This window comes from Brienomyrus brachyistius, chromosome 19 (assembly GCF_023856365.1).
Source record: "Brienomyrus brachyistius isolate T26 chromosome 19, BBRACH_0.4, whole genome shotgun sequence".
Classification (NCBI taxonomy): domain Eukaryota; kingdom Metazoa; phylum Chordata; class Actinopteri; order Osteoglossiformes; family Mormyridae; genus Brienomyrus; species Brienomyrus brachyistius.
In genome coordinates this window covers 12,836,920-12,864,120 of record NC_064551.1, presented here as the reverse complement: position 1 = coordinate 12,864,120, position 27,201 = coordinate 12,836,920, and the positions used below count along the sequence as shown (strand labels likewise).

At 49.9% G+C, this 27,201-nt stretch overlaps 1 protein-coding gene across 3 annotated transcripts in view; it reads left to right on the top strand.

Annotated features, from left to right (window-relative positions):
• Positions 1 to 26,988, top strand: part of meis2b (Meis homeobox 2b) — a 59,643-nt gene extending 32,655 nt beyond the window's left edge. For 2 of the 3 annotated variants that reach the window (XM_048985939.1, XM_048985941.1), the window contains exons 9-13: positions 9,648 to 9,724; positions 19,768 to 19,826; positions 21,742 to 21,852; positions 22,493 to 22,588; positions 25,190 to 26,988. In XM_048985939.1, the coding sequence (XP_048841896.1) occupies positions 9,648 to 9,724; positions 19,768 to 19,826; positions 21,742 to 21,852; positions 22,493 to 22,551 (306 nt within the window). In that variant the 3' untranslated portion in view covers positions 22,552 to 22,588; positions 25,190 to 26,988. The remainder of the gene's footprint in view (positions 1 to 9,647; positions 9,725 to 19,767; positions 19,827 to 21,741; positions 21,853 to 22,492; positions 22,589 to 25,189) is intronic. The other variant, XM_048985942.1, reaches the window with a different exon arrangement.
• Positions 26,989 to 27,201: the final 213 nt, after the last annotated feature.

Sequence of the window (27,201 nt, the reverse complement as noted above, 5' to 3'; positions counted from 1 at the left end):
AGTGATACATTTGTATTTGAAACAATATCCGCGACATTTTTATCTTTAGTGTTTAGTGTTTTCTCCAGCAAGAATTTCCATCATTTTCTTCTGTAACTGTAAAGGAGAAAGAGAATAAAAAACATGAGGAATCCACACTTTCATGATTCTTTATAATGCTCATTATTTATTCTCGTCAGATACCTGACTAAGCAGTTCAGGGCTGTAGTAACCCATACAATAAGCACCCAATGAGGCACGGCTTGTTTCCTCTCTGACCAGTGATGGGTGTACTGCAGTACGATACTGCCTGGTGCATGCTGGGATATGACAGTCCCCCACAGGTTAGACTGTGGCATGCTGGGAAGCTGAGTGTCATTTTGTTATCCTGGCTACCTCGGTGCACGCGAGGCCAGACCTTTACTCCAAAGTAGCCGCTAGACATGTCTAATGACTGTGATAGTAATCTTGCCCCCTGCTACATTCCCAGTCCCTTCCCCCAAATTTTTTAGACCACTGTTTGAAGGATCTAACTGCAGCCTGGCTCCAGTTACAGGGCCCCCTGACCTCTGACCCATGTCACCGCTCGCAACCTTCCACACAAAGACAGGGACTGACCCCGCTGTTTCCATCCCAGGTGCCTTTGACTCTCTCTCTCTCTCTCTCTCCCTCTCTCTATCTCTATCTCTCTCTCTCCCTCTCTCCCTCCCTCTCTCCCTCTCTCCCTCTCTCTCTCCCTCTCTCCCTCTCTCTTCTCTAATCTCCCTCTCACTCTCTTACAGTTTTCCATCACTCTTAGTCTCCCTTTTGGCACCTCCACTGTCTCCTGGTTACAGATTTGAGTTTATTGCTGTTAGGGGTCCATGGAATAATCTAAACAATGTCCCTCACCAGACATCAGCACACGGCTTCTTGCAGTACTCTGTAGACAACTGCTGTTCAGTCGGCTTGCTTAGATCTAGATTTGCGTCGGTTACAGAGATTTGCTTTAACAGGCTGGTTCTCTGGTTGCACCAACCCTAGCTAATATATTTGTAGAGTTACTTACTAAAGTCCATTATTATCATTATTATTATTATCCATCCATCCATTCATTTTCCAAACCGCTTATCCTACTGGATCGCGGGGAGGTCCGGAGCCTATCCCGGAAGCAATGGGCACGAGGCAGGGAACAACCCAGGATGGGGGGCCAGCGCATCGCAGGGCACACTCACACACCATTCACTCACACATGTACACCTATGGGCAATTTAGCCACTCCAATTAGCCTCAGCATGTTTTTGGACTGTGGGGGGAAACCGGAGTACCCGGAGGAAACCCCACAACGACATGAGGAGAACATGCAAACTCCACACACATGTGACCCAGGCGGAGACTCGAACCCGGGTCCCAGAGGCGTGAGGCAACAGTGCTAACCACTGCACCACCATGCCACCCCATTATTATTATTATTATTATTATTATTATTATTATTATTATTATTTATTATTAGAGATTGACATAACTGGCATGCAGGTACACATTCACCTATAAAGACGATGTGTGCGACAATGGATTGTTTGTAAAAGCACAAATGCATACTTATTTTATGTGCATTTGCGCTGCTATGACAAGAAAATACGTAGCATTTTAACCTGTATACTGCAAATGAAGTAGAGTTAGCATATAAGAATTTAAATGCATTGTATTTTATTTTCATGTCAGCGCAAATGCACATAAAATAAGTACGCATTTACACTGTTACCACAATCGATTGTTGCATGCATCGCTTTTAAAGGTGAATGCGTACTTGCGTACCAGTTATGTCCATCCCTGATTATTATTATTATTCACAGCCCAGAGATGGGGAATATCTCAAAACAGCTTTAATGATGTTCTTTATATGGTCCAGTGACACATATCTGCAGTCATTAGACTGATCTGCACTCAGGCATGTTCTGACAGATTTGAAGCAGGATTTTGGTGACTGGATTCGGTGGTTGAATTTGAGCTGCTTTTACCTCACGGACTGGCGCTGTGCTTCCATGCCCCCACGCTGTTGACAATCCTGCTTCTCTAAGGAGAGTTTAAAACAAACAATGTACAAAGAGTATGGAGATGAGCAGCCAAGGGGAGCTCTGTGTCCTGGTTATTTTGGCGTCGGACGCCTGGGTCAGGAATCAGGGGAACAGAGTTGTCTCCATCAGTCAATGGAACAAAAGGCCACCCCATTACTGGAGGCGTTTGCACACTAACTGCCCTTCTGGTCACAGTGGAACAGCTGTCCACACCAAGCCTTGGTCCCGGCCCCCCCCCCCCCCCCCCCACTCCCTCCCCCGTGCTCTGTGGTCACGTTACATCGCTCGAATGGACCCTCTGTGGGCGTCTGAAAGCAACGCAGATGCTCGTCAAGAACCTCGGAGCCTCAGGTCACGTTCCAGCCTGGGGTTTAATGACTCCACCTTGTCTTAGGTCAAACGTAAAGCGGGCAAGCTATCTAAATAGGGCACATTTGCTACCGTTTCACAAAGTGCACCAGCAGGCCGCTCCGTAGCGTGTCCATGCGATTGCATTAGATACTCTTCCTCTAGAGTCTGAGATTAAAATGGAGCAAGGGACATGTATAATGAGATCTCCCTTTCTTTCTGTTCCATTTCCCCTAAATGAAAGTTAGACCAGTGCCATACTACATGAGCGATTCAGATTTGAAGGATGCAATACAATCTTTGAAAAGGAAGCTCAGTTGGATCTAAAAAATAGATCTTTGCAGGCTCTTGAAGACACCCCACTTCTTTGCCCATCTTGGAACACACCGGGAGTCGCTAAATTCTCTCCAGTTCCACTGCCTGACCTCCGGTGATCGTACCCCAAAGGCCCAGATTCTCCATAATTTCTAAAATGACCCACAAATGTCTCATTTTTGAATCTCTTTTGTGTGTTGTTTGTTTCTCCGATAACAATTTTTTTTTTTTTTAGGAGAAATAGTTCAGACAACAAAAGGACACTTTGCTGAGTAAAAAAAAAACAAAAAAAACAGATATTCGCTGTTTCTCTTGAGACATGAAAAATAGGGCTTTGAGCTGCAAAGTGTTCTTATGGGGAAAAGGAGCAGAGGCCTTCTGAAGTCGAGCTAAATGTTTCTGCGCCACGACGGCTCTACAGGCAAACTTTATAGGCCCTTTACTAAATATAGTTTAGTTAGCTATTGCCTGGAAACAAAGTGTTCTTGGTAGACAGCTCCTTAAAGTAGGAAGATGTAGATCGGCGTGCTGATCGTATTTGAATCGGAGTGAATTGAGGTTATGCGGTATGGGCCCCAGTCGCCTCGCGTTAGCAGGCTAACGGTTAGCCTTCGTGATTCGAACACATTGGATTACGCAAACGGGAGATGGTCGCCGGTTTCTAATACACGGTGACGCACTTAAGGCTTTCAGCTGGAAGGAAAAAATGAAGGTTTAGCCTTCTTAAGATGTGCTAAAACACATTCATTGGTTTAGAGGGGGTGTAGAAGCACATTAGCCTACTTAAATCATGCTAAGAGCCATGTTGTGTTGGATTTGCAAGCAGTGGGATAATTTACTATCCCTGCCTCATTGTAACATGCATGTTCATTCCGTTAGGAAACTAGGAGGGATTGCCCTTGGCTTGCCGGTTTACACGGGATAGCTTAGAGAAGGCCAGGGCTCAGCTATCTCCACTAACACGCGTCTCATGTGTGGTTGCGCAGAGACGGATGGCTTAATCTCGCCGGAAACTTGCTGACATTCCCGGTCTTTGAGTGGTTAGCATGGAGAGGATGGGCCCAGGCCTCCACATGTACACTAACATGCATGTAAATCGCTTCAGATAGGAGAGGGATCACTCCGCTTCCTAATTTAGGGCAGAATGCGGGCAAACGTCGTTAGCGGTGAGAGCGGCAGTTTGTGGAGATGCTCTGGGCTCCCTCTCTGACACGAACGCAGGCCAACCTGGCAGATCCTGCTTCGGGGCCATGGGGCTTTCTGTCAGCCCCTGTCTGGCCGCCCTGTGCGTCTTGCTGACTTTGCCAGGAGCCGCAGTGGAGCCGGCGGTAGAGGAGGCTATGAGGGCTGGGCTGTTATACGCCCGCGGGCCAGGAAGGAGCGAGCGATCTGCTGTAGGCAGAAGAGCATTGAGTATCTTTAGGAATGTGTGGGGCCCTCCCACGCCACCCCCTCCTTTTGCCCTGTTATCTCCCCTAAAGCCCAGAATCACACTAGCCTCGAATCTCCCTCCAGCTGGCTTTTGGTATGTCAGGAGCCTGAAGGCCTTTGGATGCCTGGTCATTCGGCAACAACGGCACGGTGTAATGCAGGATATCTGAGGGCGCAGGTGTCCGTCGTCGCTTGGAAATATGCTAACGTATGCGGACCCGAGCTCCCGAAAGCCGTTGCGCGAAGCATAGAAGTACCTTAACTGCTTGCTCAGTGGTTTCGAGTTGTGAAAATCAGCTTATCCTCCGGAGGAGTCGGAAAACGACCGCCGCGTGCGGTCTAATCTGTCCGCGAGTTATGACCGATAAAGTGGACTCCTGAAACTGTGCCGTGCTAATAACAGAGAAACGGTCTCCGGGAAAGGCGGCTGAAAAAGGGCCGGACCGACGCCTGGATCTATCCGCCATCCCGCACCATCGATACCGTAAGTGCAGATGCCTGTGAGGCACAGAAGAAATTGAGATACGAGGGGGAGTGCCATTCTTCATGTTTAGCGCCGATATTCCCTTTAACCAAAGCGGCGAGGTCGTTTACAGGCAGGCCGACTCAGCGCTGCCCCGGCTGACGGATTCATCGCTCGTTTTAAACGGGAGAAGCGTCGTGGAAGGGATGGGATACCCGTAAACATCGATCCTCTAGATGCGATATCCAGCCCGTGTCCTGTGGACTGATATGTTAAGCATGCCGTATTTATGTTAAACTTATATATGGAGCACGTTAAGCGAGCTTAACGACTTAGGCCTCCACCCCACGGAGACGGGAAGGTGACACGCTGCTCTTATCCCGAGAAAAGCGAGATGCGTGACCTCTGGAAGAGACTGCCGGCCAGCGCGGAGGAAATGAAGGGTTAGCCCACTGCGTCTCCATGGCAGCAGGGAGACCGGACCAGGACCGGTTATTACGGCTTCCTCACCGCTGGGCTCGTCCCGTCACTGCAACACTTGGACCTTTGTTGGGCCGTGTGTTATTTCAGAGTTAAAAGGAAAAATGAGAAGAGCAGCAGTGTTTATATTCTGATAGTGTATTTAATTGTAGCGAGTTGGACAGCATAATGAAAGCTGAATCTGGTATCATTATTGAAATCATGCAGGAGTCCACAGACCATGTCAGAAATAACCCACATTAACCACAAAATATTAAGTATTTTAGTTAAGCATTTATTATTAATTAAGTACTGTTTTGTGCTGAATTAAAATATGTATAGGTAACGGTGTAAAAATCTGTGTCCTTTCTGTAGCCTCCATAAGCATCGAAAAGCTGGATGTAATGGACAGTCGCCCATTAAGATAGTTTGTTATAAATCCTGGTCAGGCTGGGTGGCTTTGTGGCAAATCCTGCTGGTTTTAAAATGTTTCAATTAGCTCTCGGCTGACACCTGAAATGCAGGGCGAACAACAGCATCTGTAATGACAACTTCAGCAAGACAACCACTCTGGGATAGCAGAAAGACAGCAGAGAGTGTATCCCGTCCGTGTCTTTCTGTGTGGTAAACACAGATTGCTATGATTGAGGTGCAGCTGTGTGTCAGTGTTAAAATGGAAAAGACCAGCCAGGTATATGTCCAGTGTTTGCTGTGTCAGGATTGGTTGTTGCGTTCGGCTGATGGCTCATCTGCTTGGGGTTTGGGTAGCAGTCTTGTCGTTGTATACCAAATGATGCCCTATTGCCAGCTGCAGTGCATTCTGGGTAGAAGGATCACTTCATCTGGATATCTAAATGGCAGTTTTTTTTTTCTTTTATAAGCCCGATAGCTGTGAGCAGAAGCTGTAGAGGAGCGTGTGCACGTGTCAGAAGTAGATGGGACTTTGTGTGTTTTGGGCGAGTGATTAATGAGCTTTCTGTACCCCCAGCTTTCCAATAGCTCTCCCAGGGCAGTGTGGCCCGCTTAGGCTCGCAGCTGGGGGGGCAGCAGGTACTGGTAGGTGTGTGAGCGGGACGGCGTGGCCCTTCGCCACCAACTGGGGCCTCCCCCGCACCGGATGAGGCCCCGCTGATTAATTCCCCGTTAGGATGTGGATCTTCTGCTTAACAATGTGTGCACAGGCCGCTGGAGCAGCACCTGCGTTTATCGAGCTCCCCGGCCGGTTCGGCGCTGAGGGCGCGCTCCATCGGCTTTATGGCCTCTGCCAGGGCGCGGCGCCCCCCTGCCCGCTTTCGGGACAGGATGGGCATCATCCCCACACCCCCATTACCTTCAAGGCAGCGTCCTTGTGCTAATGGAGCCTGTCTGCTCTGGATGAACCGTGAGCTGTCTGCGGAGGTACCTGCGTGTTACTATGGCCAGGATGAAGAGCCAAGTCCTCTGGCCATGAGTGACGTGGGGCTCTGCATCATGAAAACTGTGTAATTTTCTAATGGGAGAGCAAGTTATAGACGGTAATAAATGTGTTTAACACATCCCAGTTCCAAAATGAGAAATCCCATTTTCGTTATATGAAAGAAATGCATTTGCTAATAGGAACCAGTGTTAGGAAAGTTGGGATTTTAAAATCGTAGTAACCCTGCTAGTAATCTTTTTTCCGATATTTCATTCTCAGTTATGCAAAATACCCATATATACTGCTCAGGATTGCCGGGGCGGGTGGGGGGGGGGGGAGAGAGACTGGAGGCAGTCATGCAAAATAACAGTAAATGTTACAGAGTTCATTGTATTTAGTGAATGTATGTTTTTAATCCTTAATATATTTTGATTTGCATTCCAGTTGCAAGTTCCATGACAGGAAGATAAATACGCAGAAGGCATGAAGTGTAAAGGGGCCCCAAGTCACTTAGAGCAGGGGAATGAAAAGGAAACAAAGAATCGTCACTGAAAAGTTTCTCAGTGTGCTGTGTGGAACCGGGGCGGCCCAGGCTGGGCTGGGCGTCGTGGGGAAGCCGTGGTTCGGCCACAGCCTCCAGCAGAGTCGGCTGTCCTCAGTCCTCCGTGCTCTGAGGCACAGCTTCGGCACGTGCTTGGCTCACTTTGAACGCCCTTGCCTTTGTTAGCACGCAGTAGCCGGGTTGGGTCAGGCTCCGCCGCGTCACATGACCTGCCCTGCCTGCCGTCCCCTCTCCTGTCTCAGCTGCTGCCCTTCATCCGGCTGGGGGAACGCGTGATCTGACCGAGCCGCGTAATCGACAGCTTGGTTATTCTCCGTGTGACATGATCGGTGGCTCCTCACAGGCCGTATGTGCAAGTGTGTGTATTTGCACACTTTTTTAAATTACGAATTGTGTTCCGACTTGTGACACCCTCTTAAGCCAGAAGCTCAGTGGGAAATTGCTATATTTAATCTTCAGCTGGCCAAACATCCCTGCCTTGCAGCATTTTCTTTAAGTATTTAGCCTCCTCACACCTAGCATTTTCCGTAAAAGCATGTTGTTTCATCCCGCACTGTCTGCAGCATCTCTGCACCTGGAAGGTCAGCTATTTATATTATAGTGTGGTCAGTCAGGATGGGGGACTGAGTGCTTGTAGGTCTATAAATGGACTCCATTCAAATCCGTAGTACTCATGCCTGTGTGTGAGTGCACTGGTATCTTGGTTGTCTGTCTGTGTGTGTGTGTGTGTGTGTTTAGGGTATGAGAGTTTGCTATTGGCTATCCAGTAATGATGCCCTCTGGCAGTAAATTTTGTAAGCAGCTGCATACAAGCCAGCTTACATGTTCTGCATCCTTAAGGTTAAACGATTTTCGGGGATGGTTGGGGGGGGGGCTTGTGGCTCATAGTTCTCAGGATTTTTTTTTGCGTGTTCACACAGCATTGAGATTTGGCACAGATGTTTAAAATTCAATTCCCTTTTCAGAGCAGCTATAACAGAGTGGAAACCTGCAAAAAAGGGGATAAACCAACAGGTATAATGGGGGTGGCTGGTTCAAAAAGGCTGCTCTCGCACCTGGATCCATGTCGTTACAAATCTCATAACTGGATGAAGATTATTCTGGGGTTTACATTGTAGGGCTGAAAATGTTTTCACATTATTTTTTTTTCCTTGGAGGGATGAAAGTGGGTGGAATTTGAACCTCCCCCGCTGCCCCAGCCTGATGAGATGTCCCACTTGGTGCTCGCTGTTCATTATGTGGCTAGTGGACAAGGCAGCCCACTGGGCTCCGTATTTATCACCGGCGCCGCAGCGAACGGGCTGACGCTGCAGGGTCTGCAGGCTCTGGCCTGCTCCGACGCGGACTAAATGCCTGTCCAATCCGGGCATTTCGCCTCAACTTGCCGGAAACCGATTGGCCTTTCAGCCGTTTGCAGAAGAAGCTGATAGGAATGGGAGGAGGTCTGGGACCCACCCGCATGCGCGCTTATGGATGAATCAGAATGCTAGCACCCGTGTGTCACACACACACACACAAACGCCCGCGTACATGTCGATGGAGACCCGATGCTCCCTGGCCAAAGAAATGTCATCACTTGGAAATCAAAAATGTCTTGTATGCAATCGTTATCGTTTTCCTTTGTTAATTTTGGAATATTAAAAGCCACGGCGTACACAAGTACAAATCTGAATAATCCCCCCGTGCCAGCTGCCCTTATTATCTGTCCTGTGTCAGGGTCATTTTCCTGTTAATTGCAGACATTCTTCAAATGCTTTTTCCGACCTTTCATTATATGGGCTGGCGAAGCGCGGGGAGGGGGGGCTGTGGATCTGTTACTCGGCTCTCACGTCTGACATGAGGTGCGGTATAACTGTCGAGGGCGAGTCGGTCCACGGCGTAGCCAAGTGCCGCGGTTCTGGGATGTAGAGATGAGCGGCAGCTGATTGGCGGGACGGCAACAAGCAAACCAACCGAAATGAATGTTGTCCTCGTGTATTTTGTTGTAGTCCAGACATTCCCCGGGTCACGATATGTGGACCATATGATGGGTATGATTATTCAATAAGTTACATGAGATATTTTGCATTTAATTATAAAATATGCTTTTTTTTGCACAACTGTAGGCAAATGTAAGTGTTGTAAGAATGTTTAAGGCAGGCTATAGGCTAGGCTGTGATGTTAGGTTAGGTTAGGTGCACTCTGCTATGATATTTTTGCCTTTCGATGGGTTTATTTGAACGTAACCCCATCGTAACCCGTCTGTAGTCCGAGCTGTAGGCATGAATGACCCGGTGTTTCCAGCATTCATACTGTTTTCCATGTAGACGTGAAACAAAATGAGTCAATTTTCGGTGTGAAATGTAAAAACAGAAAACAGTGGGTAACTTCCTCCCTGTGGGCTGCATGCGTGAATGATGGGGCCCAGTCAGGTTGGGGTACATGCCCCCCCCGTCCTCAGGCCCTCTGCAACATGGAGGGGTGTCACAGACTCCTGTTCACGTGGGAGGTCCCAACCTAGGGGGGAGGGGAGGAGGCGTGAAACACAAGGTCACAAATGATCACAAATCATTTTTAAAAATCCCCATTAGGAAGAGCCCACTGGTGATTTGGAAATGCTAATGCTGCCCTCCCCCCTGGTCTTATCTCCCCCCCCAGCACCCGTACCCTTCTGAAGAACAGAAGAAACAGCTCGCCCAAGACACGGGACTCACTATATTACAAGTCAACAACTGGTGAGTGAGGAGATCCATCTCTGTCAGTCGACCGGTTTTCTCCCGTTAGAGGACACGTCTCATGTCTCCATGGCTATATGGCTTGCTCCACCCCCACCAGTCCCCCCTTGGGGGTGGGAGAAGTGGATATAGGCTGTAGGGGTGTCCTCGTTTTTTTTTAAATATGATACATATATTTATATATGTATCATGGAAGTGTTGGACAGCAAATCGCAGCTTTCTGTGGCTTGAGATACATCCCTTTGCTTTGATACATTAAACGGAAAAAGAGCACCCCCCCCCAACGCCCCCACCCCGCACTTTACTCCTGCAATATGGTGGATTAAGTCATGGCCGCCCTGGCCAGCTCTCCCTTTGTTGATGGCTTAACACATTACTGGGGGTGGCGGATTAAATAAAATGATCACAGAAGCAAAGAGATGATACAGGCATTACTTATCAAAACACGGGCTTGCTTTTATGTTTAGCTTAATTTCGTTCTGTACATTCGGGGAGCAGTGTTCAGATTAATTGAACTGACAGGCTCCTTTCAAAACTCCGGGAAGGTATTTGCACCGATTTCAGGTTTTATACAGACTTAATTACATGGAACCATGTTTTATCATTCTAATTCCATGTAGCGGAGGTGTTATTCACAGATGAGAAGCCCGTGCCTTTTATATGCAGCTCTTACTAATATATTTATCAAGGCTGATTCATTTACCAAGTGCTATATCAGAGGGTTACAGACAGCCAGACATTAATGAAGCGTTTAGCTTTATCGGACTCGGGTTGATGAGCTACCCGAGGGTCAATTGATTTTTTTTCTTTTCTTTTCTCTCTCTTTTTTTAGTAGCTGCTGCGATTCATCCCCCCTTTCATTTTTGCGGGATCACAATGAGAGACATGTCTTGAGAATTAGCTCGGTTTGCATGCCTTATCTGTGGGGGAAATTTATTTATTTAAAAAAATTTTTTTTCCCCTTTCCCAGGGAAAGTCAAGCTCTTTAAATTGGCCACAGGAACTGCCCTTATCTGCCGCCGCTTGTCCCCCACTGTGTGGATAGCATTTCAATTACAGCAGTAACCAAGGCTTAGGGCCCGCTCGCCTGCTCTGAGTCTCGCCGCGCGTCGCGCCTCACTAACAGGGCCAGAAAATTGAGCTGCCTCGCTTCAGCCATGGTGATTAATGCAGAAATAAACCCTCGGCCCGCAAGGAAAGGTGGGGGGGGGGGGGGGGGTGCAGCCTCCCGATTCATGGGTGGAAAACCCAGCCCCCGTCTGCAACACTGTAAATACGCTTCAGTGCCAGAGAGGGTCTCTCCGCAGAAAATCCATGTCCAGATGACATTTAATTTACGCCTTTAATATACGCCCTTAATTAGCATCTCGTCCATTTAGCCAGGAAGCTTCCGGGGCGTCCGTGCAGCCGCGAGGGGGGGCGCTATAGCTCCAAATGACAATAACGTCGCAATGCGGCGCTATGGGTGGCTTTTGTCATTGGGGGGGGGGATTAAATATGGTGGCGGATTTGTTTACCTCTTTGCTCTATGGGAGTAGATCCTCATGTGAATATGTCACGGTGCCAGTACGTTTTGCTGAGCTCTGGGACGCAGCGACTCTTTGAGGTTGGGTGGGGTGATTACGCCCCCCTCCCCGGCCAAAGAGAGATGCTCCGCTTTGAGGCACAGGATGGGACAGATAAGACATTACTCTTTGGATTGCATTCCATCGGGTGCAGATATTGAGTCCTGCGGGTCGGATGAAGGTGGAGGGCGGGGGTGGGGGGGGGGAGGCAGCTGAATTATTAGCCTGTCATGGAGTAGGTTGGAGGGCTAGGAAGCCTTCTTTAGTTTCTACCCCGCCGTGAGAGGGGCGAGGCGCTGAATCGGCGCTTTGTCTGGAGATACAGGTCGGCCCTGGGGAGGGACAAGGGCTCTCTGTGTGATCCTCAGCGGCCGGCGCATCCCTCCGCCCGCTCACCCAGCGCCTCACCTGGCTGGCGAGGGAGTGGCCTGCAGGGAAGGCGGAGCCTGGTCAGCCAGGGGGCGGGGTTTTGAACAGTGTGGGCTGAGCATCATTGGATGGAATGTGGCCGGTACCATTCCAAGGCTTGTGGCTATTGGATCACACCATGCAGGCCCTTCTTAATATTCAGGTATTTGGTGCTATGTGGTGCTCATGCCGTAGATTTAAGTGAAGCCTGGTTTAAGTGAGCCCTGTTTTGATGTGCGCCATATTCAATTGGCTAGCAGGGCAAAGGCTAACAGGCTAATGGAATTAGCAGTTTCCTGTTATCTCGGCCTAAACAGCTCTGACCCGGCCTTTTTCAGAGCTTCAAGGAAAGCCTGTTCCCCCATCTGCCACCTCCTGTGCCCCGTATCACTTGGGGGGGGGGGGGGGGGGTCATGTTGTGTACCTAACAAGCAGGCAATGGGGAGCAAGGGAATGCTATATTATCACTGGTTAGCAAAATTGCTAAAACGAGAAAGACGTTTTAGAAAGACGATGCTAACCACCAAGTACCTCGGCTGTGGGGGCTGCCAGACATTTTCAAGCTCAGCAACCCCACTCCACCCCCCCCACTACGATTGACGGATAACTGGTCTGATCCATTCTGCTGATGGATCCCAAGGCCCAGCATCCAAAATTAATTTATTGTATTCGCCAGATTTATGCCCTTCTGCGGACGCTTATTCGTTCATTTTTCATCTTACGGCATGGTGCCGCTAGCCCTGCATAATCAATACTGTTTTCCCAGCCGTATTTCCGAAACTGTGCCGCGCTACTCGGAGACGGAGACCAGGAATTGCCGGCTGTACATACATTAGCAGCATCCATAATTTTACCTGAAACTGGAAGGGGAAGACGAATAAAGCGGGCTGTTAATGAATCCACTGTAGCCGTTATTGATTTTTATTTTGTGTACTTATTATATGCCCCCGAGTCGACAGGATGAACATAGAGGGTAATTTCCTGGACAAGACCCGGCCGACCAATCGATACCGAGTTATTTCATAATAGGCGGGCATTGGCATCACCCTTAGAGTCCGCTTTATATGTCGAGCTTCATCGGGAAGATGGCCGCCCAAACTTTTGTTCCAGGGGGGGTCATCTTATGTAAATCTCATGCAAATCGTGCAAAGACTGGAAAAAAGCAGGCAATTTTCTCCTCCCCCCCCCACCAGCCGTTCTGAAGGGGCGAAACAAACCAGTGCAGGGGCTGAAGGGGACCCAAGACAGACGGTTTATTTTCACTCCATTTTGTCTCCTCCGTCCCACACAACTGCAAATTATCGCCGGCCTGTTTAATTATAGGGCCCGTGCATTTCAGCGCGAGCGGCTGTCAGCAGCGTGGGCGAAGGCTCTTATTCGCAGAGACGGCCAGGAGGGGGGAGCTCGTTTGCAAGGAAGGAAAGAAAAGAGGTGCGAGATGCGCGGGAATAAGCCGCGGATGGAACGCCAGCGGCCCCGGTAAGCCGCGCGAGAGGCTCCGGCGCCCGCGGCCATCTGTGAGCCGAATGGCAATTTTATTACTTTGTCATTAAACCAATTTCACAGCAGTATTGTTTGTTAATGAGGAGCTGCAAACGAGCAGTGGTGTCATGCTCCGGAACGAACCACGGTGAGATTTGCGATGTGGCAAGTGGAGGTGGAGGCGTGCGGGAGGCGAGGAACGCCGCTGCCGCGGATCCATAGATTTTCCGGAACTTTCTGGAAAGGGAAGGGCTGTCCTTGGAAGCAGCCGCATGCACGCAGCTAGCGGGTGTGGCATCGGTCAGACGGGGCACCGATGCCAATTGGGGGTGGGCGTTTGGAGGGGGAAACTTAACCATCACCACCCCCTCAGAGACGCGGCAATATGCAAGCCATGGACTTAGCGGTAATTAGCATGCGATCGCATTTTGTCTACCACCTTGCGCGTAAAAAAAAAAACACAGTACTCTGTCACGCAGCAGCCGAGAGTGATTTATGAGAGGAAGGAGGTGTGACCCATGGACAGGCGGGTGAAAAACACGCTTCATACAAGGCAAAGGGGGCTTCACTGTTCCCCTAGTGCAAGACTCGTGTGTTTGTGAAAAGATGGTGGTCCAGCATCCCCTGCTCTCCCCACGTGGCAGTCAGGCCCTCTGTCAGGGGCAGCGGCAACCTGAATCCACACTGCAGATGCCTACCCGGCTCTCTCACCGAAAGTGGCGTACAAACCTAGTGCCAACCTAGTTTTTTCTGCCGTTTATACAATGGGGTGTTTCTATGAGAGCAATCAAGATTAATTACCTGTAACGGGGCTACAACAGGTTTCTCCAAAATGTACCTCCGGGGAGTCAGACGGAGCGCTCAGCTGATGAAACGGATGAGGTGGAAAGGCCACTGGGTTGTTTTATTATGTGTGCGCGGCTGGAGGTCACCACGGTAACAGAATGTGGGCCTCCTGGAGGGGGCGGGCCTAAAGCCAGCATAGAGTGTGACCAGGTGTGATAGGCTGGCCTCCAGGTGTCTACTGGGGCCCCAGTGACCCCAGTCCCCACAGACCTGCCGGGAAACGCGGGGTCTCATTTAGCTACCTGTCTCTTACACCCCCCCCTCAAACGTGTCCCCCCCCTCCCCTTTGTCCCTCTCTGCCATGATCCCTCTCTCGCCGCCCTTGTGGCCCTGGTGAGTCCTGCCCATGCATGGCCTCGTTAAGCAAAACTACATGTTAGTTTACTTAATACCCCTCTGCCCACCAGCGCCATGACAGCTCATCTGCCAAAGGGGGGGGGGGGGGGGGGCTCCCTAAAACAAAGCCATCTCCAGCTACTGCCCTGCCTCACAGGCGGGATTCTTCAGGAGGGGTCCACCACAGTACTAGGCCAAACCTACCTGTGTGTCGCATGCCTGAAGCGACCTGCATGTTAGCCACGCCTCTCCATCAGCAGTATTCCCACGGCCGCATTACAGCACGTCTGCATTGTGATGGCGTGACAGTCTGCTACCTATTGTTGCTCTCCAGCCGTCCGCCCCCCCACCCCCGAACCCGCCTCCTCCCCCAGTGCTTCTTCTCACCGCCTGGAGTCGTCAGCCTACATATCGACTGGAGTGTGATTATCGTGTCCTCCCTAATTTGAAGCCCCCCCGCGGTGCTTTCATTAGCCAGCGCCTGGGAAGGAGCTCTGCCTGCTCCCTCCCGGAGTAGGGGAGCATTGAGGATCTGAGCCCCCCCACCTCATCACTCTGCCATTTCCGGTCACGTTTCCTGGCCGCTTTCTTTTTCCGGCTGGGGGGGGAGTTACTCTATAAGTGTACATTAGAATTGACTCGGCTTAATGAGCCTCTGAGTCGTCGAATCTGGTGTCTGTCTCTCCTGGGGGGTCCATCTTTCTTCCAGTCAGAACCATGCACTGTGCTGGACTCCTGGACTCAGAACTGGAAAGTTCATTCATTATTATTATTATTATTATTATTATTATTATTATTATTATTATTATTATTATTATTATTATCCATCCTGTTTTTCTACTTCTCCTTCTCCTTCTTCTTCTTCTTCCTCTTCTTCTTCTTCTTCTTATTATTATTATTATTAATAATAATAATAATAATAATAATAATAATAATGGTAATAATTGAGGATGAGGTGACGACGTGCCTGTGGAATCCTCGCAGACATTCGTCCCCGGTTCCCCCGCTCTACACACTCCCGGCCCACGGGGTTAAGCTCCTAGGTGATTAGCAGAGAGGCAGGCAGGTGTGGATGGCGCAGTGGGTAATGCACACTGCTAATGCCGTAAGTCCCGGCAAAGCCGGCTGCCTCTCGCCCGGGGGACGGCACTGCCGCAGCGCGGATCTGCTTTCATTCGGCACAGGCGCGTTACGAAGGCAGCCGCCCTGGGGATTCCCAGACAATGCGCCAGTGTGCCGAGCCGAAGCGGGGACCGTCGCCCGACGAACGCGGGTACATTCGATACCCCGACCTGACCCGGCGGGCCGGCCTGACTGCGGCCCGGCTCCCCTGGGAGACCGGTAGACGTGCAGCCCTGGGGCAGGGGGCCTATTGGAGTATTACGGTCTAATCAGAAGCAGGCTATAAGGATACATGACTTCCCCTCGCACTCTGAGTGCAGTGCAGAAGCCCTGCAGCGCCTTACACACTACCCGCTGTGAGATCACATGTCAGCGTTCCAGGGTACCTGCCTCTCAGCCTGTCCTCCCCAGGACATAGGAGGGGGATTCCGGAACAGGCTGTGATCTCGGAGGGGATTCGTTAGCCCTGGCTGAGGGGGGCTGGTCCCCAGCTGGACCCACCTTCTCTAGCAGGACCTCCCTAACGCCCCATAGCTGGCAGGCGGAGATGGATGGTTCATGTGCAGAAAGTAAAATCCAGACCAAGATTTTGTTTCAGCCAGCCAGTCACATTCACAGAATTCTCAACTGCTTGGTTGAAACAAAATCTTGGTCTGGACTTTTACTTTCCGGACCTGAAGCATGCTGGCAGGTTCCGTGCCGTTGGAGCACTGGGAAGCGGGCGGATCATTAACAGCCGATCCGGCTTTCCGAGGGCCGATGTGTAAAACAGGGTGGGGGGGGGGGGGTACTGACAGAGAGTGAGAGGGCGCGTTTTGGCTCCTGGACACGTGGCTAAGAAGCACGCCGGATAAGCCAGTCCCCCAGAGCTCCTCTGCTAGGGTTAATCACCGTAACAGCACCGGGAGAACCTTCCAGAACAGCACCATCCGTCCGGCAGAGACTGGGGGGAGGAATTGAATGCCATCAGAGCGAGGGTGTACAAGGCCTCGCTAATGCGGGTTAGCGGTGTGGCGGGTTACACAACAAGGCTTCTCTCACACAGGTGTATTTACGCCCCAGGCAGGCTTGGCCGCGGCCTGTTCCCTACACCAGGCTGAACTGAACAATAACTATCATATCTCTAGGAAGAAAGGGGAGGGGGAGGAGGAACAAGGGTGAGTCGTCCAAGGCGATGCCCGGGAGGTTTGCGGATGCCAAGAGAAACTCGCTTCAGTTGTCAGAGCTTGTTGACGCTGCAAGAGAACAGAGGAGAGCTTTTTTCCCCCAAATCTTCCTCCCCCTAACCCCCGTTTCTCCGCACGCTCCTGCCGTAGGACAGGGAGCGCAGGAGCGGCCAAGGAGGAGAATCCCGGCGTGTGGGGAAAACGCGGCTCCTGGTGGGATCAAAGTGTGACACCCCGGTGCCCCCTCCTCGCTTCTCTGACACGCCACTTTGATGGGCATTTACAGGCCGGCCCATCCCTTGGCTCGGGGGGGGTGGGGGGGGGCGCGCCTCAGGGGCAAGAGACTAGGAGGTGGGAGGCAATCTGAGGAAAGAGATTGCTGGCTGGCGTATGGAGCAATGTACATTACCCAGCATGCTCAGCTCAGGAAGTGGATGAGAGCCAGGGGATATCTGAGGGCGGGGCTGTGTCCTCAAGACCCCCCCCCCCCAATCGTTTCTGATTCTGCCTCCCGGCACAGGGGTTCGCCCAATCCAGGGGTCTGACTCGCTGCGTCATGCTCTTTAACAGCTCAATTAAGTCTGTCCTAACGGTCTGGCTGTAATGATCTCTGCACTCTGAGAGAGGAAGTCGTCGTCTGTGAGGCACCAGCAGGAGCAATACTCCCATCCTGCACAGGATCAAGCGGTCGCTGGGGTAGTCCTCGGCCTTCCCAGTGCTGCGCCGGACCCAAGAGTCACCCTCCTGTTTAAAACCCCGGCTTTAAGACGATGCTATTAATAGCTCCCAACATCTGTCTCATTAATGCGTATGTTCGCTGGTGAAAATGGAACAGGAGAGTCAGATTTTCTGCTATTTTCTAAAGACGTTTTTCTCAAAAAAGGGATTTCTGTTCAGGTTGGGCTGGCAGACATGCAGATGACATGCATTTCAGGATGAGCCTACAGACACAAAGTTTGGAAACCTGTCTGACTGGTGACGTGGCCTCCCATTGGCTGGGCTGACTTCAACTCTTGTTGCTCATTGGCGGAGCCCTATGAGAGGCCCCTCTCTCTTGGCCGGCTTCCAGGACAGCATGGTCTGGCATGAATGTTCCCTTGAGCAGGAATGCTGACAGCAGGACTGGGCTGCCAGGTGTGTCCACAGGAAAGACTGGTGAGGTAGTCCTGATTACGGGTCTAGTTAGTGAGTTAGCGCCGCATTCCCTAGTGCTTGGATGCCGCTGGATGTAGAGGCAGGGCCCCGTAAAGGGGGGATTCAGACGCTCGGCTCTCGTGCCCCTTCTGGCTGCTCTTCGCAGGGCCCTGTGCAGGGGGGCATCAGATGACTGGCCCTCTCACCCCCACTGGCTGCTCCTAGGAGGGCCCCAGCGCTTCACACTGTTACTCAACGCAGCCTCTCCTCACTTTATGTGCGCTGTAAAGAACAACAAGCAGCCATAAATCCTGCCGCGTAACTGCTTGGAAAGGCCGTGCACTGACAGGGACAGGGGGGGGAGAAGCTCGCTTTCTCTCTCTCCCCATCTCTGGAATAAATGGAGCTGAAGCTGCCAGGGTACTTTGGAGGAGCTAAAGGCTGGACACACACACACACACACACACATTCACTTACGCATCACCCCGCTTTCCCAGGTATGGAGGGAGTGTGTGTGCGCGTAGAAGGTTCTGAACTCCTTTGTGATCCTACGTGGGCTCTGCACATTGATTGGGCCGTGAATGTTTTTTTTTTCCTTTCTTCCTCTCTCCCCCCTGTCTTTAGTAATGTAAATATGCTGATGAATATCCAAAGGAATGAGCCCCCCTCCCTGCCACCCCATAACCTTGCTTTTAATCATGTTTTTGGGGGGTACAGCGTGGAGTTCCCATGCTTAAAGGAACCGGTCAACGTCCCCCCCAATGCCCAAGGGACTGCTTGAGTTATGCTCAAGGGTATGAAGGGGGGGGGCATGTAGAGGGGGGGTGGGCATGGGGGTAGCAGATGTAAATAATAAAAATGATCTGGCATTGGTAGGTGGGGGGAATAACCCCCACCTATGAGAATGTCAGTTGCCTTGAACTGATAAACCAACACAGTGGGGACAAAAAAACAGTGATGAGCCCCCACTTTGGCTGTTACTATGGCGACTTGTTTGGAGAGTGAAACAATGGCTGCCCATGCCTGTGAATCTGGGAGGCCTGGTCCCCGCCGGGGACACCCAGGTACGGCAGTGCCGGGCTGAATCGCCGGCGGCCGTCTAATCCAGGCCCTTTCCCGTCGTGTCCTCGTGAACATTCGCACGGCCCAGTCGTGTTTTCACTCACACTGCTCACAAAGCTCTGCAGTTATCGGGGTGCATGGAGCCGTGAGTAACATGGAAGGCCTTATGTCACGGTTTTCACTTTCCTGCCATAAACCTGTTACTCTTCGTTGAACTAGCGTGAGGGGGGGGGGGGGGGCACACTGACAGGAGTCCAGAATACAGGAATGTAGAGAAGGCTTTCTTTGAGGGTTTTGGGTGCCAGTGCCACGGATTCCGGAGAAAACACTTCCAGCACCACACCCCTCCACCGTACTATTGTTGTTATTGAGAGCTTCTAATGAGTCATAACCTGCAGAGAATAACATGTTTATCTTCTTCCTCCCAGGGGATGCAGGTGGAAAAAGAGGGAGAGTTAGTAAAAGAGGGAGAGAAAGAGAGAGAGAGGGAGAGAGAGAGAGAGAGCCAGCCAAGAGGGGAAAAAAGTTGCGGCTCCTTGCAGTCAAGCCCTGACTGAACAAGAGCTGCAGGATTTATTTATGGCTGTGGAATTTCTCCACGGTCACCATAGTTACTGAATGTAATCAACAGCTTTATTAAGCAAGAAGAATAGGTTGTAAAGGACAGTAAAAGCTTTATTGAAAAGAGGAATTGATCACGAGGGACATTAAAATAAGCCACCAATGGGCACCCTTTCTTTAAATAATTACCTTTTCCCCCCGGTTTCTGGCATTTCGTTGTTCTGTAACATTCATAACGCAGCCCTGCTCTTTGTCTGCGCTCTGCCCGCTAAGGGAGTGATGCCATCTGAGGTCATTTATGGATCCCCGGCCGCAGAAGAAAAGGGTGAAAAAATGTAAATTTTCTTTCTCTTTCCCTCAGGTTCATCAACGCGAGAAGAAGGATAGTGCAGCCCATGATCGATCAGTCGAACAGAGCAGGTAATCCCCAGCCTCTCATCTCTAAAACCGAACCTCAGCCAAATCTCTCCGCCTCGCCCGCCAAAGGCCACCGCCTGCTCTAAATCCGCCCCTCGGCCCCCGCTCCAGGATCACAGCACACCGGAGCTATTTGACCCAGATTGGACGCCGTCCAGTGTAGTGACTGGAGCGGCGCATTCTGAGAGATTCCCCACGGGGCAGTAATTGGGCGCGGGTGTCAGGATTGTTGACGCACGCACGTGGTTCCGCTGGTGGCAGTGCGAACTCGCAGCCACCTCCGCCTCAGCGGCTGCCTTAATCTCCCCTTGGCCCGATTGGCCCGATTCTCACACACACAGAAGCGCACCGCTTTGCGTTTTCATCCAATCCGGTCGAACTACTTTAGGTATTCGGTAGCAATATGCTTGCTAGAAAACAGCCAGTTAGAGAAATTAACAGACAACTGAAAGCTACATGCAGTGTTTTATGAAATGTAAAGAAAACCATCATGGGTTGAAGTCCATGTTCCACACCCTCTGTTTCTGTCTCTCTCACGTTTCTCAGTGTATAGTTGCATGTTTCTCTAGTCCTTTCTGTTGGTTCCACTGTTGCATGCGAGCAGGATGTTGTAAGAAAAGTCTGCGTGTTTCCGTGCCTGTGAAAGAGGTATAGTACAGAGGGGAACAACAGCTGCAAAACACGTACACGATTTTGGGATGTGGTTAGTGGAAATCCAGAGCTTCGTCGTCAACGGACCGTGTCTGGAACCTTCTGGGAAGTCCTCCACGCAGGTGGACCCAAGGATTTGTGAGAAAATGCCCAGGCATAATCGTCCGACTCCGGTGGAGGAGCTGCCCGAGCGGGGGGGGGGGGGGGGGGGGGGACTAGGCAAATGAAACCGAACCAGCGCTGAGAGGAGGCGCACCGAGAGAAACTGAGAAAGCGGGGGCTTCTGCTACAGTTACGAGGCTGTGATCTGAATGTTTAAAAGCATACTTTAAATTCTCACGAGCTGCAGACCTTCAAAAGGCTGCACAGATACCAGCTTGTCTTAATCTCCTGGGTTTGCAGATTATTCTGGATAATAAACTTTAGTCCTTGGATATGCCATTTATTACCAATGCTGGGCTGCCCCAATTCTGCACCCATCTCATCTAAATTAGTACAGGGCTTCCTAATACTGCATTGCATTGGAATTATGCAAAGTAATGATAGTAGAGCACTCGTGAAGTGATGACTGTCGTCATGGTGAGAAGTTTTGTCATGTTGTTGCAGACGCTGTATTAAGTCTGCCTCTTGTCTACTGATGTGACTTTAAGAAGGTCTTAAATGGTCTTAACCCACTTCTTTGCGGACCAAAAACACACGCTCTTTTAAGCTTAATGTCAGTTTTATTTCACCGACAAACAATTCAAGTATTAGCGCTTCTTTAAATAACGGCAGGGCAAATTCTGGATATTCAGCGCAGCCATTCTTACAAAGCATCCCAGAATGCTTTGTGTGACGTGTGCTCTGTGTGCTCACTGAAGGTGATTGGTCAGGTATCCTGTGATGTCAGACATTCCCCATCATGTTGGTTCCTCACCGTGTGCTGCATGTCCATCCTCATCAGCTCCCTCTCGTTGGTCACTGAAGGGACGCATGCTGTGGCAGATCTAAAAAAAAATTCAATATTCAGCGCTGGACTGAATATCTGTAGCATAAGTACAGCACTTGCTAATTTAATGCGCATATCGCCTACTTGCATGCGTATATTTAGAGTCGTGTCCCACAGCATGCTTCTCCTCGGCGCAGCATGCCGCTGCATCCTGCGAGTCTGCCGCGTGCCTCTCTCACTGACGGGGACTGGTCTGGGATCAGGTCGGGACGGGCGCTGACACTCTGGTTGTGTCTTCTCTCCTCTCTCTCCTGGCGTCGGCACTCTGACCACAATCAGGTTTTCTTCTTGATCCTTCAGTGAGCCAGGGAGCGGCCTACAGTCCCGAGGGTCAGCCCATGGGCAGCTTCGTGCTGGATGGTCAGCAGCACATGGGGATCCGGCCAGCTGGTAGGTGACCCCCCCCCCCCACTCCTCCAGCCTGTCAGACTGCCCCCCACCACTGCCCTTCTCCTACAGTCCGGCTTGTCCTCTTTTCACCCATACAGTACAAAAAAAAAAGCGTCACATGTAGAAAAAAAAGAGATTTATAGAACAGATGGCGTCTGCCTCAATGGCACTAATCCACGAGCCCTTAAGAAGTGGCGATACTTTATTATTCAGATCCTGAATGGCCAATTTCGCTCCTGTGATACGCAATCGCTGGGCACAGAGTGTACATCCTCTGCTTCCTGCCCTGTAGCCACACAAGGGCTCAGAATCAGTACTAACTCCGTTCACTGTCTTAGGCAATTTAAAACCTGAAGCTTTTTTAAAGCCAAGCTACCTCAAGCTAGCCTCAATTTATACATTGTATGCAAATGTGAAGTTATTGTTCATCCTAATGCACAAAGTGAATTGCTGGTCACTTTGTACAGATATGCTGTATGACAAATGTGCCTGAATGTTAGAAGAGAAATTCTGTGGATATGGGACCTTTGCTCAGTGGGTGGTTTTGCTGCTCTGATTGGTTCACTGGGTGGTTCTACCACTCTGTGATTGGTTACTGCTCCCTTTATGTCTGAATGTGTGATATTCTCTCCATCTGTAGGGCCAATGGGAGGAATGGGCATGAATATGGGCATGGACGGGCAATGGCACTACATGTAAGGTGCATCCTGCGAAGCCAACACAAACACAGCAGGAAGTAAGTTCCGCGTTTTACTCAGCCCCCCCCCCCCCCACCCTCACAAACTCAAAGCTGCATGGCTTGTTAAAGATATACCTTAGTTTAATGACATGGCAAATGTGGGTGGAGCCCTTGTGTGGCTCTGAGAGAGGATTTCTCATGGCTGCTCTCTCCCCCCCACCAATGCAGGGCCCATGCAAATGTTGGACACTTAGGGGAAAATAACATCTCACGGCTGGCGTTGGGCAGGGGGAATTATTCAGGCTCCAGTGGAGCATCGCCGAGGGGGGGGTGGGAGGCTCCCTTTCGGCCACCATCAATCTGTCGGGGGGGGGGGCTTTCACAAGGACGCGGGTATGGCGGCCATATCCACCAATCGGCAGCTCAACGGCGGATGCGTGCATACACTGGCTTGCAGGGACGTTGCCACGGTCGCTGTGGGGCGGGGGTCATTAACCAGGGGGGCGCACATAAAAGAGGATCATCCCGGGCTCGCTGCCGTTAACAGCCTCAGCCCGGTGGTAGGCCAGGAGGGGGCGACGTCATGCACGCCCACGCGAGCACACACACACACACACACACACACACACACACAGGCTGCTGACATTTCAGAAATGAAGACGTATCGCCTCCCAGAGGCACTGGGCCATACCAGCTTTTATTTAACACCTAGGAGCCGCTGCTCAATGAGACACAATATAAAAACACTTACCTTGATTAACAGAAGCCTTTATATGTAAATGGCAGGCGGGGGCTCTGTGGGGTCAGACGGCCGGCCCCGGGTACGAGCCCCAGCCTCCTCTCTCCTCCCAGCTTGGGATAAATGGAGACGGAGGCGCGAGGAGCAATGTTCCCGAAAACAGCCTCACAGAGACAACATTTGCCCAGCTCGGATAATTCTTAATATAGGCCATATAATTTCAAGACGATTTAATTACAACATATTTTATGCTTCATGACCAATTACATTAATGGCTGAATACATAGGAGAGCAATCCTTTGCTGATTTGATTGTGCAGCCACACAATATGGCAAGCTTGATACTTCATTACCGCCCGGCTCGTGGCAGTGCCGTACGGCGGCACGGGTTATCGCCCATCCCCAAGTTTATCGCCTCTGTCCACCAAGGGGCTGCGTACAGCAGGCCAGGCTGCCTCACAGCGCTGTAAACATCTGCTGGGTCTTTTACCGGCAGCCGACCCCGGGTTAAACAGAGGTGAGCGCGCCCCCCCCCCGTACACACACATCGGATCAATTTACTTTTTTATGACCGCAGTAGTGGGATTTTAAGACGGCGCTTTGCGTTGTGAATGAACTTAAGTGTAAAGTGAATATTGTGAGCAGAGTGGGCTGGGGGCTGGGGGGTGGGGCAGCTTCTCTCAGAACATGATAACGGCCATTAATCTCGGCCCTCATGGCCGTCTTTGTTTATGCCTGTGCAATTTCTTAATTGCGGTGTGAGGTAGAAGTGCCTACCTACTGAGCATGCCTGGTTACCTCTGAGAGACCTCGCCATGCCTCCCCCCCCCAGGCTGAGCTAATCCCCAGAAGAGTCATATTGCAGGGTCTGCAGTCCAGACCCCTAACCCTCCTCACAGCCCAGGCCTCATCTTTCTGTAGGACTCTGCTCTTTCTCTCCCTCTCTCCCCCTCTCTCTCTCTCCCTCTCTCTCTCCCTCTCTCTCTCTCTCTCTCTCTCTCTCTCTACCCAGGCTCCATCATTCCTCAGCCTCCATACCCTCTTGGAGTGTAACTCCCACCTTCCTAACGCCTCTAGAAAAGCCTGTCCGATAGACGTTTACATTGGCTGTACTGAGCAGGCCATCGTATTTCCCACCAGTGCCTATTTCTGGAACTTTCCGGACCTCTCATCTACACCAAATGAGGTCATAACGCTGTAATAAAAAAAATGGTTCTGTATTAAACAGTCTTCTACTGTGAAAGATCGTCGGAGCATTGTAGAGCAGGTGGCAATGCTGAGGATCTCTTGGGATATTTCAAAGTTTTGCCGGTTTGCCTTCACGGGAGCGCCAGTGAAGGTGGGCTGGAACACCGGGCTCCCTGTGGGCCGAGACTGTATGTGAAAGCGCCCCCTGCTGGTGCTCAATCTTCTCTCCGTGCAGCGTGCTAAAATCACCACGCACTCAACAGGCTAAGCATTAGCGAGCGAGCATCCTTTCGTCAGGCATGAAACACATAACACACACATTCCCGATCTGATGGAGGTGCCACGAATCTCAGTGCTGCCGTCCACCACGTCGGCATGCCGCTCTCGCCCGTTATTATCCGTCTCTTTCGCTTTTCTTACCTGCATGAATGTTTTACCTGAAACACTGTTGTGTTTGCCTTTCTATAATTTAGAAATGTATATATAAAAATGTATTTTACCATTTATTAACTTTGTTATGTTAAATGTTAAAAGTTACAAATTGCAAATTATATCACCGATTTTGTTTTAACAATTAATCGATTCTGTACAATGAAACGTAATATAGACGGGTATAGATGGTGCAATAAACGATAGCTTTCTTAAAGGTACAGCTGCATGGCTCATTCTGGTCACATGACCATCGACGTTAACACGTCAGTGTGTAAAATCTGCGCACTCTGTCTATTGCAGGTTCACGAGGCCTGTCAGGGGCACTCTTTACCTCAGAGTGGTCCTGTGGGTATGGACGAGGCACTGCCGAATTACACCCATCCCCTGTTATGATACAGAAGTCCCCCCCACGTCTGATCCATCCCAACCCCAGCCCCGTCCCCACCCAATAACGCCCACCTCCAGGAGGACCCCGCCTACACCATACCTGCACAGAGCCTGGCTATCTTCATTCCCGTCAACCCCTGGCACCGAATGGCGTTCCCACATCAAGAAAAAAAACAACAAAGAAAAAAAACAATAAAAAGTTAATCATAATTGGACATAGGGAATCTAGAGAAACTGTGATTATTTTTGTCACGTCCTTTTTTTGTTCCCGTTTTTAACAGCAACAGAGGACCAATCAGACTTTAAGTTTTGGGCTTTTGCTAAAAAAAATAGATGATCTTACATCTTCTGTTACAGATGCAAAGGCGCGTCCACGCTACACACGTGCACACACAAACGCATGCACGGACACACACTCGTACGCACACCGTTTCTCAAGTGACACCATCATTTTTACAGCAATCACTTCGGAGTATGTATTTAAACGAACGTAATACGATGAAAAAAAAAAAGATTTCAGAGGCTCCAAGAGTTATAACTACTGTAGTGTAAAATAGAAAATCAGAGTTTAAACTTGTGCATTTTTTTCCTTGGATCGCTCAACTCATTTCCTGCGCTAGTTTTAGAATAAGAGTCCATCCCCATTTTCCATACTGTATGTTCATCGCTGAAGAGAGACTGTCTTCGTGCAGCTAAATGGACAGAACCCCCAGCATGACTTTGACTGCCCAGAACAAAGTGAGTAGGAGACCCGGACCTGGATCTGAGGGAACATCTGGATGCGGCTGCCATGTAAGCCCCCATATCCCACCCCCCCCACCCAAAAAAAAAAAAAAACATCTGAAAGCGGTTCGCCAGCCTCTCCTCCTCCGACGAACATTGCTCTGTTGGTAAAACTGTCGTTCTGACTTTCCCAAGCACTGGATCGACTTGGTTTCACCGATATTATTTTTTATTATTTTTACACTTTTCGTCATATTTCATTGCCCGTTATTTTTTACAACCGGGACTCTGGCTGATAGAGCCTGATGCTCACTGGAAGCTCGACGGTGGAATAACAGCAACGCGCGATAGTTGTTGCCTCTGGATCCGCACAGACGACGCTGAGCGGTGCTGGATTCTTTGGCATGGAGGAAACTATTGATTGCTGATGCACCAAAGACCTAAAAGGAAAAAAGGACTTAAATTATGAACTCGACGCTAAGGGATGAGCAGAGAGAGCATTGTAATAAACTTCGTACAGAGCTCAGTCTATTCATTGTTTCTTGTTAGATATTCTATGTGTTTTACCTCAATTGAAAAAAAAAGAATGTTTTTGCTAGTTTCAGATCTGCTGTGACATTGATATTGTATGTCTATGAATCCTTCCTTTTTCAGCACGTGTTCCTCACTAGAAAAGAAAAAAAAGCTGTCTCCCGTAAGCTTTGTCAAATATGACATTCATACTTGTATGAGGACTGTGACGTTATGTTTAAAGATGTTGAGTCACAAATGCTGTAATAAATAATTCATTTTTGATATTTGTTAGATGTTTGTCTGTTTAAGTATTGATTACAAATTTTGCTTTCTCCCTATATGACTGTTCCATGCGATGGTGGAAGATTATTATTATTATTATTATTATTATTATTATTATTATTGGATTGCTGTGTTCATGTATATATTTATTTATTACCCAAGTGTAAAAGGTTGATTATAAATTTTTAAAGGAACAGCAACGATTTTTTTTACACGTGTATTTAGTTTAACCTGAGTAGCAATTTTTGCCCACAGTGTAGTAAATCTTAAGAGTAGTGTGCCTCTGTGTGTCTCTGTTTTTTATGTATATTTGTAACTGTCAGGTAGGATGACAGGTGGTGCGCACTTGTTCCCCTCCACGCCTTTGTTCTTAATACGTAGGGCCATCGCGTTATAGGCAAAGTACA